The sequence below is a fragment of the Aotus nancymaae genome, unplaced genomic scaffold (assembly GCF_030222135.1).
Source record: "Aotus nancymaae isolate 86718 unplaced genomic scaffold, 86718_ANA_hifiasm-v0.15.2.pri h1tg000046l, whole genome shotgun sequence".
NCBI classification, from domain to species: Eukaryota; Metazoa; Chordata; class Mammalia; order Primates; family Aotidae; genus Aotus; species Aotus nancymaae.
The window spans coordinates 529,115-542,600 of NW_026988460.1; the positions used below are offsets into that span (position 1 = coordinate 529,115).

A 13,486-nucleotide genomic window follows, 5' to 3' on the forward strand; every position below is an offset into this window, starting at 1 on the left:
ATGTTAGATGGAATTCGCCTATGTGGCCCTCACCAGGGTCTGGGCTGCAGTGATGAAATGGGCTTCTGGTTACACCGTGCAGAAATACAAGGGAGTGAAGTTAACATTGTTAGAAGAAAGCATTTCTGGTTTCGATACTTTTAACTGTTATTAGTAACAAGTTACTTTCAACATACCACAGTGCAGGTGGTAGGACTCCACAGCTAGCATCGAGTGAGAACCACTGTTCTTCAGAAGCGCCTTAAACTTCTAGCTTCATGTCCTAAAAAGCTCTCTCTGCAAGGTATTTCTACATTGCTCTGACAGCATAAACTTGTAAAGCCGCCTGAATGTTGGGATCTTGCAGGGCATGTGAAATTAAGATTTTCTCTTAGGGACCATCTACCAGGGATTTGCTTGCAAGAGGAAAGCAGTGGCCTCCCTTTGGAGAGGGTCGGCAGCTGCCGTATGCAGCATAGAGGCTGCTGCCTGGACTTCTGGCGTCTCAGCTGGCACTGCCACCTCCTCCTCCCGACGCCAAGTTGGATCACTTATTTGATTGTAGTTGTTGTGTGCCTTTGGCAGTTTTAATCTCAGCTGTTTGATGGTCTGGAGAACGTGAAGTAGGTGAATCAGGCCCCAGTCAAGGTTTTGTAGGAGAGCAGCCCATCTAGATTGAAATTTTCCATCTGCAAGTTTGAAAAGTAGGTGATCTTGGATGGTTTTGTTGAATGTGACAACTCTGAGGGATTGGTGTTGGGTGCCTGAAGGGGTCACAGTTTTGAGACAAGAACTGCGGCAAAGCCAGAGGAATAATTGGCTGTTGACGTCTAGTGAGAGCGTGGGAAGGGCAGAGTTGGGGCGTGTGTGCTGTAAGCCTGCCACTTAGGGCTACCATGTCATGAGGAAGCGAGACCCTGGCTGCTTGCATCTGTGGCACATTCATTCTGCTGCCAGTTTCACAGTAAACAGAGGAACCATGTGAGAAAAAATGAGTCCTGAAGCCGCTTAGCCAGTAGCAGGTAAAAGGTCCTTATGGGCCGGGTGCAGGGCTCACACCTGTAATCCCAGCGCTTTGGGAGGCTGAAGCAGGAGGATCGCTCGAGGTTAGGAGTTTGAGACCAGCCTGGGAAATATGGCGAGACTCTGTCTTTAAAAGTAAATAAATAGCCGGGTGTGGTGGCATGCAACTGTAGTCCCAGCTACTCAGGAGGCTTATGGATTGCTTGAGCCTGGGAGATCAAGGTTATAGTGAGTTACATCTGCGCCACTGCACTCCAGCCTGGGTGACAGAGCAGGACCCTGTCTCAACAACAAAAAAGTTGGTATGTTTCAAATAGCCATTGGGCTACATACATGGAGAAGTCACATGCAGTGGTTTTTTTTAGACTGTACAGTCAAACTGCCAAATTTCACTGTCTTACCGATTTCAGTGTAGTTCATGTTTGATTCTGTGGCAACTGTTGGGCACACCTCTTCTGTCGACCTTAGCTCTGTGGAGCTGTGCAGAGCTGCAGCCCTCTGCCTTTCTAGAGACAGTGGTGACAGGTGGGGATGGCATGGTCGACTGGCAGTCTCATGGCCCCGAAAGCTGGCAGAGTCACATTGAGTAGATGATTGAAGATAATCTTCCCTGTCCTGGTTGTGGCTTGTACTATACTTGACATTATAAGTGCCAGAAATACAAGCAGAGGAGGGATGTCTTCCTCGGGCCAAGGGCCTGTCGCTATCCCCACTGTCAGCTCTGAAAAGGTCGTCTGGATTTTTGTGCCTCTTCTGAAGCCTCCTAAGTCATGGGCTCCAGTTAGTCTGTACAGTGTAGTCCTTAAGAACATTACAGACAGCAACAGTTGTCACTTAAGGGAGTTTTAATTAATCCCTTATTAATGATTAAACACAATAAATAATTTGACAAAAAACAGTAACAAAAACCTGGTGGCTGTTCTGAACAGAGGTCTCAGGCACCTTCAGCCTGAAGGTGTCTCCACCGGCTTCCTCAGTTGGGTCTCCAGGTACACAGCGCTGCTGCCATGCTGCCACCTCCTGTCTCCTCCCCTGGGCGTGCACTAAGTTTACCAGGTACTATTGGGTTTCCCAGCAGACACCATCTCCTCACCTTGGGATGGAATGATGCTGCCTTCTCGGGGTCACGTCAAGTGGTGACCATTTTCATCTTTCCACGTTGTCCACACAGGTGAAGACCTTGTTCTGGCACATACTGGGAATACACATAGAAATATATTACTAAACAAACATCATGTGTTCATTGAGCCCAGCAGCCAGAAGGCGGATGGGGAGCCTGCCCACCTCGGTGTCCCCTTCCTGGTTTTCTTCACTCATCAGCTGGCTTTCTGTTTCTGTTGATTGTGCTCTTTATGTAGTAGCTGCCACGACTGCAAGCACCCCTTTCTTCCCAGTGCTGTAAATGCTTAAGTTTGCTCTCATTTAATCTGTGGGCACTAGAACACGGTCCTGCTCAATTCAGAAGTGTTCACCTGCGAGATCGGCAGGGGCGCTCACTATACAAATTACTCCATGTGAAGGCCGTAATTAGTTAATAGATTCAGTGGTCATCTAGTGAAACCATAAACTGCTTCCATCTGCCTCTGGCTAGGAGCAGCTGAGCTTGTGAGAGGCAGAAACTGAACAAGACGCTGGCATTTAGAAGTAAGGTAGTAAAGGCAGGAGAACTTTGTGGCCAGGGTAGTCTTCTGCAGCTCGGCTTCTGCTGGCATCCCGTCTAGCACCCTTTCCTTCTTAGGGTGGGAGCCGGAAGGCTCTTCTGTTTTTCAGGCCAGAAGGACATAGCAGTAATGTATGAATTTCTGTCCTCACCATGCACCCTATGCAGAAACAATTTGCATGATGCTGAGTTTTTTTTTTTTAAACAAGTGTAGTTTAGTTTTCAATACGATTTTCATGGTTATTTTTAGACAAGTAAAAGGGGTCCTTAATCTTATGTGCAGTATTTTAATGATTAAAATCCTTCGTTAGCTAACTATAAAGGGCCCTGCAGAACTCTTCTTAAGCCTCCCATTTTCCTTAGAAGTGCTGAATGCTGCAGCCCTGCCTCCCCCAACAACTCAAAGGTCTTGGGAGAAAGGACGCAGCCAGGTGCTGGGAGCAGCCTTCAGGGACCATCTTCCTGCCACGTTTCCCTTCCAGGCCACCAGCTTGCTTGTCACGGAGGCTTTTCCCGTATCTTAAAGGATGCACAGCTACTGCCGGCATAACTTGACCATTTTCAGTTTTTTTCCATAGACCCACCCAGAAATCTTTTCACTTGCATATGCACTGGTTTGGCCTTTATAACTCCTCCTGCTTACAAAAGTATTAGAGGCACACTTTGCTTAATTGCACTTCTCAGATAGTGCATTGTTTACAAATTGAAGGTTTGTGGCAACCCTGGTTGAGTGAGTCCTTCAGAGCCCTTTTCCAGCAGCACGTGATCACTTTGTGTCTTCACATTTTGGTAATTCTCACCTTTCAAATATTTTCATTCTATCTGCTGTGGTGATCTGTGATCAGCCATCTTTAATGCTACTATAATTGTTTTGGGGCATCACACACTGCAGCCATCAAAGAGGGCAAACCTAATTGACAAGTGTGGTATGGATTCAGGCTGCGCCTCCAACCGGCCATTCCTTGTCTCTTTCCCTTTCCTCAGGCCTCTTTTCTGTGAAACACAGTATTGCAGTTAGGCCAATTAATAATCAATCCTTCAGTGGCCTCTAAATGTTGAAGTGAAAGAAAGAATCACACCTTTCTCATTTTAAATAAAAACGAGGGCCGGGTATGGTGGCCTACACCTGTAATCCCAGCATTTTGGGAGGACAAGGCAACAGATGGCCTGAGCCCAGGAGTTCGAGACCAGCCTAGGTAACAGGGCAAACCCCGTCTCTACAAAAAATACAAAAATTAGCAGGGCATGGTGGTATGTGCCTTTAGTCTCAGCTACTTGGGAAGTTGAGGTGGGAGGATCACCTGAGCTCAGCAGGCAGAGGTTGCTGTGGGTCATGATCGTGCCACTGCACACCAGCCTGGGTAACAGAGCAAGAGCCTGTCTCAAAAAAAAATTAACAAATGAAAATCTGGAAATGATTAAATTTAGTGAGGAAGGCATGTGGAAAGCTGAGATCGGCCAGAATCTAGGCCTCTTGTGACAGTTAGCCAAGTTGCAAATGCAAAGGAAAAGTTCTTGAAGGAAATGAAAAGTGCTATCCAGCGAATACACAAATGATAAAGTATAACAGCCTCATTGCAGATATGAGGAAAGTTCAAGTGTTCAGGATAGACGATCAGAGCAGCCGCAACATCCCTTTAGGCCAAAATCTAATCCAGAGCAAGGCCCTACCTCTCTTCCATGAAGGCTGAGAGAGGTGAGGAAGCCGCACAAGTCTAAAGCTAGCAGAGGTTGATTCATGAAGTTTAAGGAAAGAAGTCATCTCTGTAACAGAAATGTAAGGTGAAGTGGCAAGTGCTGATGGAGAAGCTGCAGCAAGTAATCCAGGAGATCTAGCTAAGATCACCAGCGAAGGTGGTAACACTAAAAGCAGATTTTCAACGCAGACGAAATAGCCTTCTATCAGAAGAAAATGCCATCTAGGACTTTCTTAGCTAGAGAGGAGATATCAAGGCCTGGCCTCAAAGCTTCAAAGGACTGTCCGACTCTCTTATTTAGGGGCTAATGCAGCTGGTATGTTTTAAGTTGAAGCCAATGCATTGACTATTCTGAAAATCCTAGAGCCTTTAACAGTGCTGGTGAATCTCCTCTGCCTCTGCTCTACAAATGGAACAACAAAGCTTGCATGACAGCACACCTGTTTACAGCATGGTTTCCTGAATATTTAAGCCCACTGCTGGGACCTACTGCTCAGAGGAAAAGATTCCTTTTAAAATATGACTGCTCATTGACAATGTACCTGGCCACCCAGGAGGTCTGATGGAGATGAATGTTCTCATGCCTGCTAACACAACATCCATTCCTTAGCTTGTGGATCAAGGAGTAATTTTAACTTTCAGGTTTTATTATTTAAGAAATAGATTTAATAAGCCTTCGGCTGCACCAACAGTGATTCTTTTGCTGGATGTGGGCAAAGTAAATTGGAAGCCTTCTAGAAAGGATTTACTATTCTAGATATCAGTAAGAACATTAGTGGCTTCATAGGAGGAGGTCAAAATATTGACCATGCTAGGACGTTGGAAGAAGTTGATTTCAATCCTCATGGCTGACTTCAAGGGGTTCAAGACTTCAGTGGAGGGAAGTACATAACTGTAGATGTACTGGAAATAGCAAGACCACTCTAGTTAGAAGTGAAGCCTGAATATGTGACTGAATTGCTACAGTCTCATGATAAAACTTGAACGGATGAGGTGTTGGTTCTTATGGATGAGCAAAGAAAGTGATCTGTTGAGATGAATCTACTCCTGGTGAAGACATGGTAAACACTTGTAAATGACAATAAAGGATTTAAAATATTTCATCAGTTTAGTTGAGGAAACAGTGGCAGAGTTTGAGACGACTGACTTCAATTTTGAAAGAGGTTCTACTGTGGGCAAAATGTATTGTGTGCTACAGAGAAATCTTTGATGGAAAGAAGAGTCCATCAGTACAACGATTATTATTTTTAGAAATTGTCACAGCCACTCCAACCTTCAGCAGCCACCACCCTGGTCAGTCATTAGCCATCATTCAAAGCAAGACCGTCTACTACCTGCCAAGATTACAATTTACTGCAGGCTCAGATGCTCATTAGCATTTTTTTTTTTTTTTGCAATAAAGCATTTTAAAAAGGTATGTACAGATTTTAGACATAATGCTATTGTATATTTAATAGACTACAGTATAGTATAGACATCTCTGTGGCCTGGGAAACGAAAAAATTAGTATGGCTTGCTTTATTGCAATATTCAATTTATTATGGTGGCCTGGGACCAAACATGAAATGTCTGTGAGGTATGCCTTTACTCTTGGTAAAAAGGTCCAAAGGTTATGGAAACATGGGCCAGGAATGTGTCCTATAATCCATAGACAACAGTCATTCAGTTTAGGACACATCCTCGCATGCCTTTTAGACACGGAATCATACATGTAGCCCTTGGACTTGGTTTTTTAAGCCTAATCTGTTTTGTAATTTTTTAATGTTGGCATCTGTGGATTTCCTAATCTTTATCAGCTACATAATCATCCACTGTGTTTATACTGTGCCATAACTTATGTATCCATCAGCAATGCCACAGTGTAGATTTTTGAACAAATATCTATGAGTAGGTATGGGGGGCAATTTTAACGAATGAATTCCCAATTTATATTCTTGTTGCATTGTAGTTTTATTTTGTGTTTCTGATTATTCTACATTGCACCTTGGCTAGTGAGTGGCCTTGGACTGTGCAGGTGTAGGCATGCTGCCCCGTCCATAGCCACAGCCCATTTGCCTTTAGACAGAAAAGGAACACAGGGAATCCAGGAAGGTTTGACTCGTTGTGACATCACGTTTTGGGGTCTCAAAGGACAAAATGCAACTGAGTTGGTGGAGTGGCTGCACTGCCCAAAAATCTCTTCAGTGAGCGATCCCCTGGAGACCACTTTGGAGGTCTGGGCTGGGAAGTGCCTTCCAGCCTCACCTAGGTTTCAGTTCTTTGATGCCTTTTTTTAAAAAGTCAATTTCATCATCTCTCAAAGGGAGAAATGGCATGAAAGTTTTAGAACTATTGTTGGGACAGAGCCCTTACTTGCCTTATTTGGGAGTGCTCACAAGTCCGCTGTTTGGTAGTTAGCCACCTTGGCCATCAAACAGCTGGGCTCACACTTCAAGCCTAATTGGGGATGTAATTTAGTGCCACTCTGAAAGAAAAAATGTACGTTAAGTGCCGTGTGTGGTTTAATGAGCAAGCTGTGGGTATTGGAATTTAACCTTTTTAAAATACAACATTAATAATCCCGTTTTTTTCCCCTAGATTATTTGCAGGTGTCTTCCCTCGAATGGCAGCCATCAGTCTGGGAGGTTTCATCTTTCTGGGGGTTTATGACCAGACGCACAGCTTGCTGTTGGAAGTTGGCAGAAAGAGTCCTTGAAGCAGAGACAGCCTCACCTCCACTTCTGTCAAGAGAGGGGCCTGCAGTGTAAACCCTCCTTCCGCTGAGCAGCTGTCTGAGCTACAGGCCCCAGTGCCAGCAAACAGTTCTGCCAAGATGCTGGCATCGAGATTGTGCCATCCGTGGTATAGGCTGGCTAGTATAAAGTCAGTGGCCTCTATGCCAGAAAGAGAAGAAAATGTGGTCCCTGGCCGTACTGTGAACAGTTTCCTCAGAACCTCTTAATAAATAAGTTTGGTAATGCTGAAGCCAGGCCTTTCAGAGCTTTCATTTGATTTCTATCTGAGCTTTCATTTCCTGCCACCTGATGGTGGATTCAGCAGAAGGCCAAAGATGGTTACAATTTTAAAAGGACACTTGGGGAAGAAGTTGTGTATGTGGGTGTTTCTCTCCCTAGTTAATTCCTGGTGTGTCAGGTTAAGGCTTTGTTGAACAAGAATGAACTACAGGTGCATAGCAAGCATTCTTTCTGGGTAACGAGGCTGCTGGTTTTAATTACCCTCAGATTTCACCTATAAAAACACAATTGTATTGTTTGTTTGTTTTACAGAGATGTGTCCAGCGCCCCCTGTGATGTGTGAGAGAAAGCAGCTGCAGCTCAAGTGACTAGGTCGGCCCAGCTGGCTTCCCGCAGGAGGGCACGGTGGGTGAGCCATTCCCGGTATTTTCCATGTCAGGCTGAAAGGAGGGCCTGGCGTTGCTAGAAATAGGCAGGATGAAATAGGAAGGTCACCACACTTTGGGATTTTAGAGCTTGACTAACAAGCTCCAGGTGTAGAAAAATTCAGAACAGGATCTCAGGAATCTAGCAGGGTTGTCTGCCCTGGAGCCAATATTATTTCTTTCTTTGGGAAAGATAATTAAAGGCAGAGTGGCTGTGTTTGTAAAAGAAGGACCACCAACTACATTGACATTTATAAATGAACCTTTATTAAAGACACTTCAATGCCATTTGTTAGACACTTCAATATTTTACATGGTTTTCAATGTACACTGTACCAAAATTTCTATAAATAAATAACTTTGTACATAAAAGTAATACTTCCTCTTTCACATTGCCTCTCAGAAGCAGCAAATTCACATATTTTGTGGAAGTAAGATTAGTCAGTTAACTGTTGAGAACAAAATTCTAAATGTGCTTACCTTTTGAACAGTGATGACACCTGACAGTAAAATTGACATTGTTAACGATTTTCTCAGTAACTCCCTTCAGCTTTTGGCCAAAGGAACATTTTAAGGACCTTGTTTGTTTCTATGTAATTTTTACTAAATTACACATTGGCACTTACAAGATGGTTAGCTACAGGTCTCAAAAGTGCAAATAGACCCAGAACCCAGGTCAAGGGTGAAGTCTTTTCCAGTCCCAGCTCAGTTTCATCTGTGCGAGGGAAAGGCATATGGACAGCCCTGCTCTGGATCCTCAGTAGAAATAAGGTAGCCCTGAAAAGTAAGAACTTCCTCCTTTTTATCCCCCAAGGCCAATGTAATACTAATTATATTGGCAGAACGAAAACATCACTATAGAAAAATCCACAGGTACCAACAAACACCAGCAGCCTTTACCTTAATTAAAAGTCTCAAATAGCAATCGAATGATACTGAGAAGGCCACATTTGCTTTTATCATAAAATAAGCTTCAGAGGAGGAGGAAAGGCAGTGTGTAACTGTTCTGACCACTTGGATTAACAACCCTCATTCTACTCCTGAAAGACAGCACTTAAAAGGAAAAGCTATTCACTGCAGTGTGGATGGCACCTGCTCCCGTGGCTCTACAGGGAGGCCTGTGACAGAGGCATCTACACACGAGCAGTGCTCACCTGAAGCTCCTTCCAGCGCACGTGGAGTGTGGAGGCCAACCGAGCAGCAGCCTAGGGGTCTGTATATGAAGTGCAATACAAATCCAAACCCTTCCATCCTTCCCCACCCCACACCAAAAACTCCTGGGAACAAATGTGGTTGTAGCCTCTATAAATTCCAGCCATGCGTTAAGGCACCAGAACTATTATTTCCCCTCCCCCCTCCAAAATTAAACAGCAACCTGATATGAAAAATAATATTGTCAAAATTGTATAATTTCTCTGTTAACCATGCACTAAAGATTAAAATAGCCTCTGTAAAAGATATATATGAAATCTCTGAAAACTCTTATGTACAATGGTATCAAATACTTTTTCTGCCTTTTGTACACAAATACCCTCTTGCATTTCTGTGCTTCAGATGCAAGTCCTGTGAACGACGGATACTCCACATGGCAGTTACAACTATATCCACATCAGTGACGCCTGAACCCAGGCTTCCTCACCGCCTCTCCTACCTCTCTTTCCCGTAGAGATTGGCATGACAAGAGCTGAGGTAGACAAAACCTAGCTTTTTGGTGCCAACAGCAGGGGCACCCTCTGTTTGCCAGGGAGCTGTCCTGTCAGTGGTGTGGACTCGGGACTGGAGTCACATGCTTTGGGGAGGTGGCCATTGGAAACAAGCAAGTGCTGGGCTTCTGTGCGCTCTGGATTGCTTGAAGATAATGAAGATGCAGGCTGTAGCTCTGAGTCCGGGTCATACAACCTTGCTAAAGTCCAGGAAGAATCCCCTACAAGGAAAGAAAGGACCTGTCAGACCCCCACCTGACTGGTGCAGCAGCTCCCCACCCATCTGTCAGTGAGTCCTCAGAAGGCAGTAAAAAGTTACCTTTCCCATCTAGAGATGCCACTGGCTTTTTCTTCACAGCCGTCAGCATTCTATCATGGTTACTGGGGTAGAGCGACCCCTGGCACTCAGGGCAGGACCCAGCAGCAGTCCCGCTGCACTGGTGATGTGCAGAATGCTCTCGTTCACTCCCACCCGCCTCCGGGCCATGCAGTGCACCTGGCTGCATGCTGTCTCTGGACACAGGCTGGGGGTGGAAGGCCTGTTCCCTGGAGTAACAGTCCACCTCAGTGTTGCAGTCACTGCATACAACCCGGCCACCATGTTCTGAAGGACAGCACCAAAGAAGGGTTAGAGCCACTCTTCATCCCGCACAGAGAACAGGCTGCTCAGCTCCACCGTGCAAGGTAAGAACCCTGACTGTGAACACAATGCATGCTTCCTCCCTCCCCCAACTATGTCCTCAGAAAAAGACTGGGCAAATACCAAGCTGCTCTTGAACAGGGGTTTTTCCTACTCCGACAACGTAGTCTTACTGCTTGGGGGAAAAAAGCCATTTGCCTTGGGTACCATGCAGTGTTGGGTCTATTCAACAATTAGAGATTATAGCCCTGGTGCAAAGGTGCTGACCAACATTTGGTTTGTGCCTTGCCCCTTATTTAAGTTGCTCATTAAATAAGTTGCTCATGGATCTAGAAAATCCATGCTCAGGCTTACCACGCCACAGATTGATGTAGGAGACACTATTCTGGAATTAAAAGAGAGCCAGGCCCAAGCTTCCCATTTATACACTGAATACTAGATTTGGAGACAGCTGTAGACTAATAATGTGTCTCCCCCTTTCATGTAGTGACTAGGTCAGCCCAAATTTCCATTTCAGAAAGGAACACTGCAGATGGGAAGCATCTCATACCCATCTGATGTGGCCCAGGTGTCCCTTCAGCTTTCTCTGTCGCTTTCCACGGCTCTTTGTGATAACCAACACAGAGCTTTGGCTGCCTGCAGGCAACGCTGTGAGCATCGGCCTCTGCAGAGTGGCTTGGATCTCTTGGACAGACACCTGCGATGGATTCCAACACAATCAGAAACTCTGGGCTTAGTATTTCACAGGAAGTCTTATGAAAGGAATGGGCAAGGCCGCTACAACAGTCATTTTTTAAATTGGTCTAGCAAGCAGCATGTTTTCTAATACTGCTTCCCAGCAGGCAGGCCGGCCTGTGAAGTGAGCAGCTCTCTACAGTCTCAGGTGAGTGCTCAGAAGCCCTCCACCGTTGGAAATATCTCATCCTAGTGACAGCTTTCTAGTATGAGACTGGAGCACAGAGCAGATCTGGGCACGTTCTCCATGTAAGGAATGGGTTGGGTGGGAGCCCCCGTAGTGCCCTTTGTAGCTGCCACTCCAGGCAATCCTACCTTACCCTGCCAAGGAGATGCTAAGCCCGATACAGTGACTTCCTGGAGGGCTTTAAAACCTTGCAGAACTCAGGAAGGCTGGGTCCAAAATAGCAGCCCTTAGTCACACAGCTTTCCAGTGCAAGTGTGCCCCATCTAATGCCAGGTACATGCCCTGCAAAGAGCCAGAGGCCACCTCCAGCACCCAGAGACATAGTGACAGCAGAGCTCTGCTTCACACTGAGGCCTTACCATTGCTCTCAATGTGCCCATTGGCCTGATGGCCACCCTCAGTCCTGACCACGGTTTCTTGTCGGTCAGAAAGGGTCCCCTGAGAAGAGAGGTAGCTTGGAACATCGGGTGGCACGATGGTTTCATCTGCAAGGAGATAGAACAAATGAAACACCAGGGTCACAGTGACAAGAAATGCAGACACATGTTCATTGTCAGGCTCAGAAGCGGGATCCTCCCAGTGATGACCATCAGGGCTGGGCAGAGAGATAGTGTGGAGTCCATGTATGCAAGAGGCCCTCCCAGTGCCTGCTCAGCCTTACTCTACACCCAGTGTGAAGAGCGCAGCAGGCAGATGCCACAGGAGGTGGGGATGAGTGATGGGAAGGGAGCTAGGATGCACAGAAGCACCACGCTGGGAGACTGTTTCAGTTACAACCTACGATGTGGCAGCAGGGCCTGTGCACAGGCGGCCTCTCAGTTACCAAGGAGAGGGAAAACTGCAGGGTGTGGCAGTTACTTCTGTTTGGGAGCATTCCTGTTAAAGATGAAGTTCCTCAAAGTTAAAAGGAAATCACTGGGACTAAAGCCTCGGGAGTTCTGAACATACTGTGCTGCTTTCAAAAGCCACTGGACCCCCACCCAGTTTCCCAGCATCACTGCCATTCCCCCGCTCCCTGGAAGTCAGCTCCACCAGCAGGGCCTGACCTGTGTTTGTGACACTGTACTCCTCACTCTTCTTCCTCGTCTGGTAGATGATGCACACCCAAACCAGCGACGTTAGAACGATGCTGCTCACCACGGCGATGGTGAAGATGCCCACCGTGGTCCCATCCTTCCTGCAGCTGGCCGCAGGCAGGATGCTCAGCTGGCTGTGAGCTCGCTCTGTGCCCAGGGTGTTAGACATCTCACAGGTATACTGGCCCGCATCCTCCGCCACCACGTTCTGAACCACAAGCAGCTGGTTGTCAGGGGTCAAGTGGTGCCGCTCAGTGAGGCTCAGCGGGTGGTCCCCCTTGAACCAGGTGATTCGGGGCGGAGGGTTCCCAGTCGCTTTGCATTGGAGGGCTACCGTTTCTCCCACAGATACCACACGGTCTTCCAAGGGCACTGCCAAGGATGGGGTCTCTGCAAGAGGTCAGCAGAGAACTTTTTTAGTCATTCTCAGGGCCTCGGTTGCTCTGGCTCTGCCCTGTCTTTGGGACAACAGACAATCCAACATATCAATGAGATGCATCTGAGATCTCGGAGTGGCAAGCTTTTTTAACACATCAACTAAGTCATCTCCACTTTGGGGGTGGTTTCCACAGGGGCAGTAAACTAATCTCTGCCTACAAAAGCCCCTGCTATTCCCTAACCATCCTTTTGACCAACCCACATCCAACCTGTCCAATTCTTAGAATGTTTTCTATCTAAAGCCAGCGAAGAGACAGAACTACCAAGAAAAATGTTAAAAAGCAGCCCCGAAAGGCCCACCACACGTATCACCCCTGGCCACACAGAGCAGTTTGAGGACCTTGGCTCTAGGTGCTTATGACACACACACATACACACGAGCAGTGGCCAAACCTAAGACAGTCAGGGTGGCATTAGCTGAAATGGAGCCGGCTGAGTTCTGGGCAGTACAGCTGTAAACCCCTGCGTCATCGATTTTCACATCAGTGATAAAAAACACGTCGTCATCTGGCATGACATGCATGCGTCGCTCACGGGCAGCGGGGAAATCCGTGCCTCCATCCTTCTGCCAGGCAATCTGGGGGTTCGGGTGACCTGTGGCAGCACATTCGAGGCGGGCCATGGTGGTGGTCCGGATGGTTATGTCATGAGGCGTTTTGGTGAATGATGGCAACACTGGAAAATATACGCATACAGGGTCGGGTTATGGGACAGCTAGATGCAAAGCCAGGAAGTCTTCTGGCAAACACCTCCCCATCACTGTGCCCCATGCCAGTTCACTTCCTCACCACCCTTTCTCCCAGGGTCTGCCCAGGACCACTCCTGCTACCTGGGAATCAGGAACCCCCAGCCTCTCCCACCACAGCTGAAGCACTTCCATCAGCCTTGCCTTGTATACCTGAGGCTGGCTATAGTCCATTCAAAGTGAAGGCTTATACCTTACATGGCAACGTCTAGATGGGGGTTGCA

At 46.8% G+C, this 13,486-nt stretch overlaps 2 protein-coding genes and 1 long non-coding RNA gene across 9 annotated transcripts in view; 2 read left to right on the top strand and 1 right to left on the bottom strand.

Moving 5' to 3' along the window:
* The window catches only part of SLC25A26 (solute carrier family 25 member 26), a 165,982-nt gene extending 158,787 nt beyond the window's left edge, over nucleotides 1-7,195 (top strand). For all 3 annotated transcript variants that reach the window (XM_012473770.3, XM_021666778.2, XM_021666777.2), the window contains exon 10: nucleotides 6,937-7,195. In XM_012473770.3, the coding sequence (XP_012329193.1) occupies nucleotides 6,937-7,054 (118 nt within the window). In that variant the 3' untranslated portion in view covers nucleotides 7,055-7,195. The remainder of the gene's footprint in view (nucleotides 1-6,936) is intronic.
* A 19-nt stretch (nucleotides 7,196-7,214) lies between these two features.
* The window catches only part of LOC135268866 (uncharacterized), a 35,269-nt gene continuing 28,997 nt past the window's right edge, over nucleotides 7,215-13,486 (top strand). Inside the window, exons 1-4 of one of the 2 annotated variants that reach the window (XR_010337199.1) lie at nucleotides 7,215-7,718; nucleotides 8,790-8,949; nucleotides 9,293-10,125; nucleotides 10,724-10,964. This is a non-coding gene — a long non-coding RNA (uncharacterized LOC135268866). Of the gene's footprint in view, nucleotides 7,719-8,789; nucleotides 8,950-9,292; nucleotides 10,126-10,723; nucleotides 13,191-13,486 lie in introns of those variants that run through there. The other variant, XR_010337198.1, reaches the window with a different exon arrangement.
* LRIG1 (leucine rich repeats and immunoglobulin like domains 1) overlaps nucleotides 7,983-13,486 on the bottom strand; it is a 122,742-nt gene continuing 117,238 nt past the window's right edge. For 3 of the 4 annotated variants that reach the window (XM_012473747.2, XM_012473739.2, XM_064361890.1), the window contains 6 exons: nucleotides 12,911-13,192; nucleotides 12,050-12,469; nucleotides 11,363-11,488; nucleotides 10,632-10,778; nucleotides 9,761-10,045; nucleotides 7,983-9,662 (listed from right to left, as the gene is read on the bottom strand). In XM_012473747.2, coding sequence (XP_012329170.2) covers nucleotides 9,439-9,662; nucleotides 9,761-10,045; nucleotides 10,632-10,778; nucleotides 11,363-11,488; nucleotides 12,050-12,469; nucleotides 12,911-13,192 — 1,484 coding nt within the window. In that variant the 3' untranslated portion in view covers nucleotides 7,983-9,438. The remainder of the gene's footprint in view (nucleotides 9,663-9,760; nucleotides 10,046-10,631; nucleotides 10,779-11,362; nucleotides 11,489-12,049; nucleotides 12,470-12,910; nucleotides 13,193-13,486) is intronic. The other variant, XM_012473756.2, reaches the window with a different exon arrangement.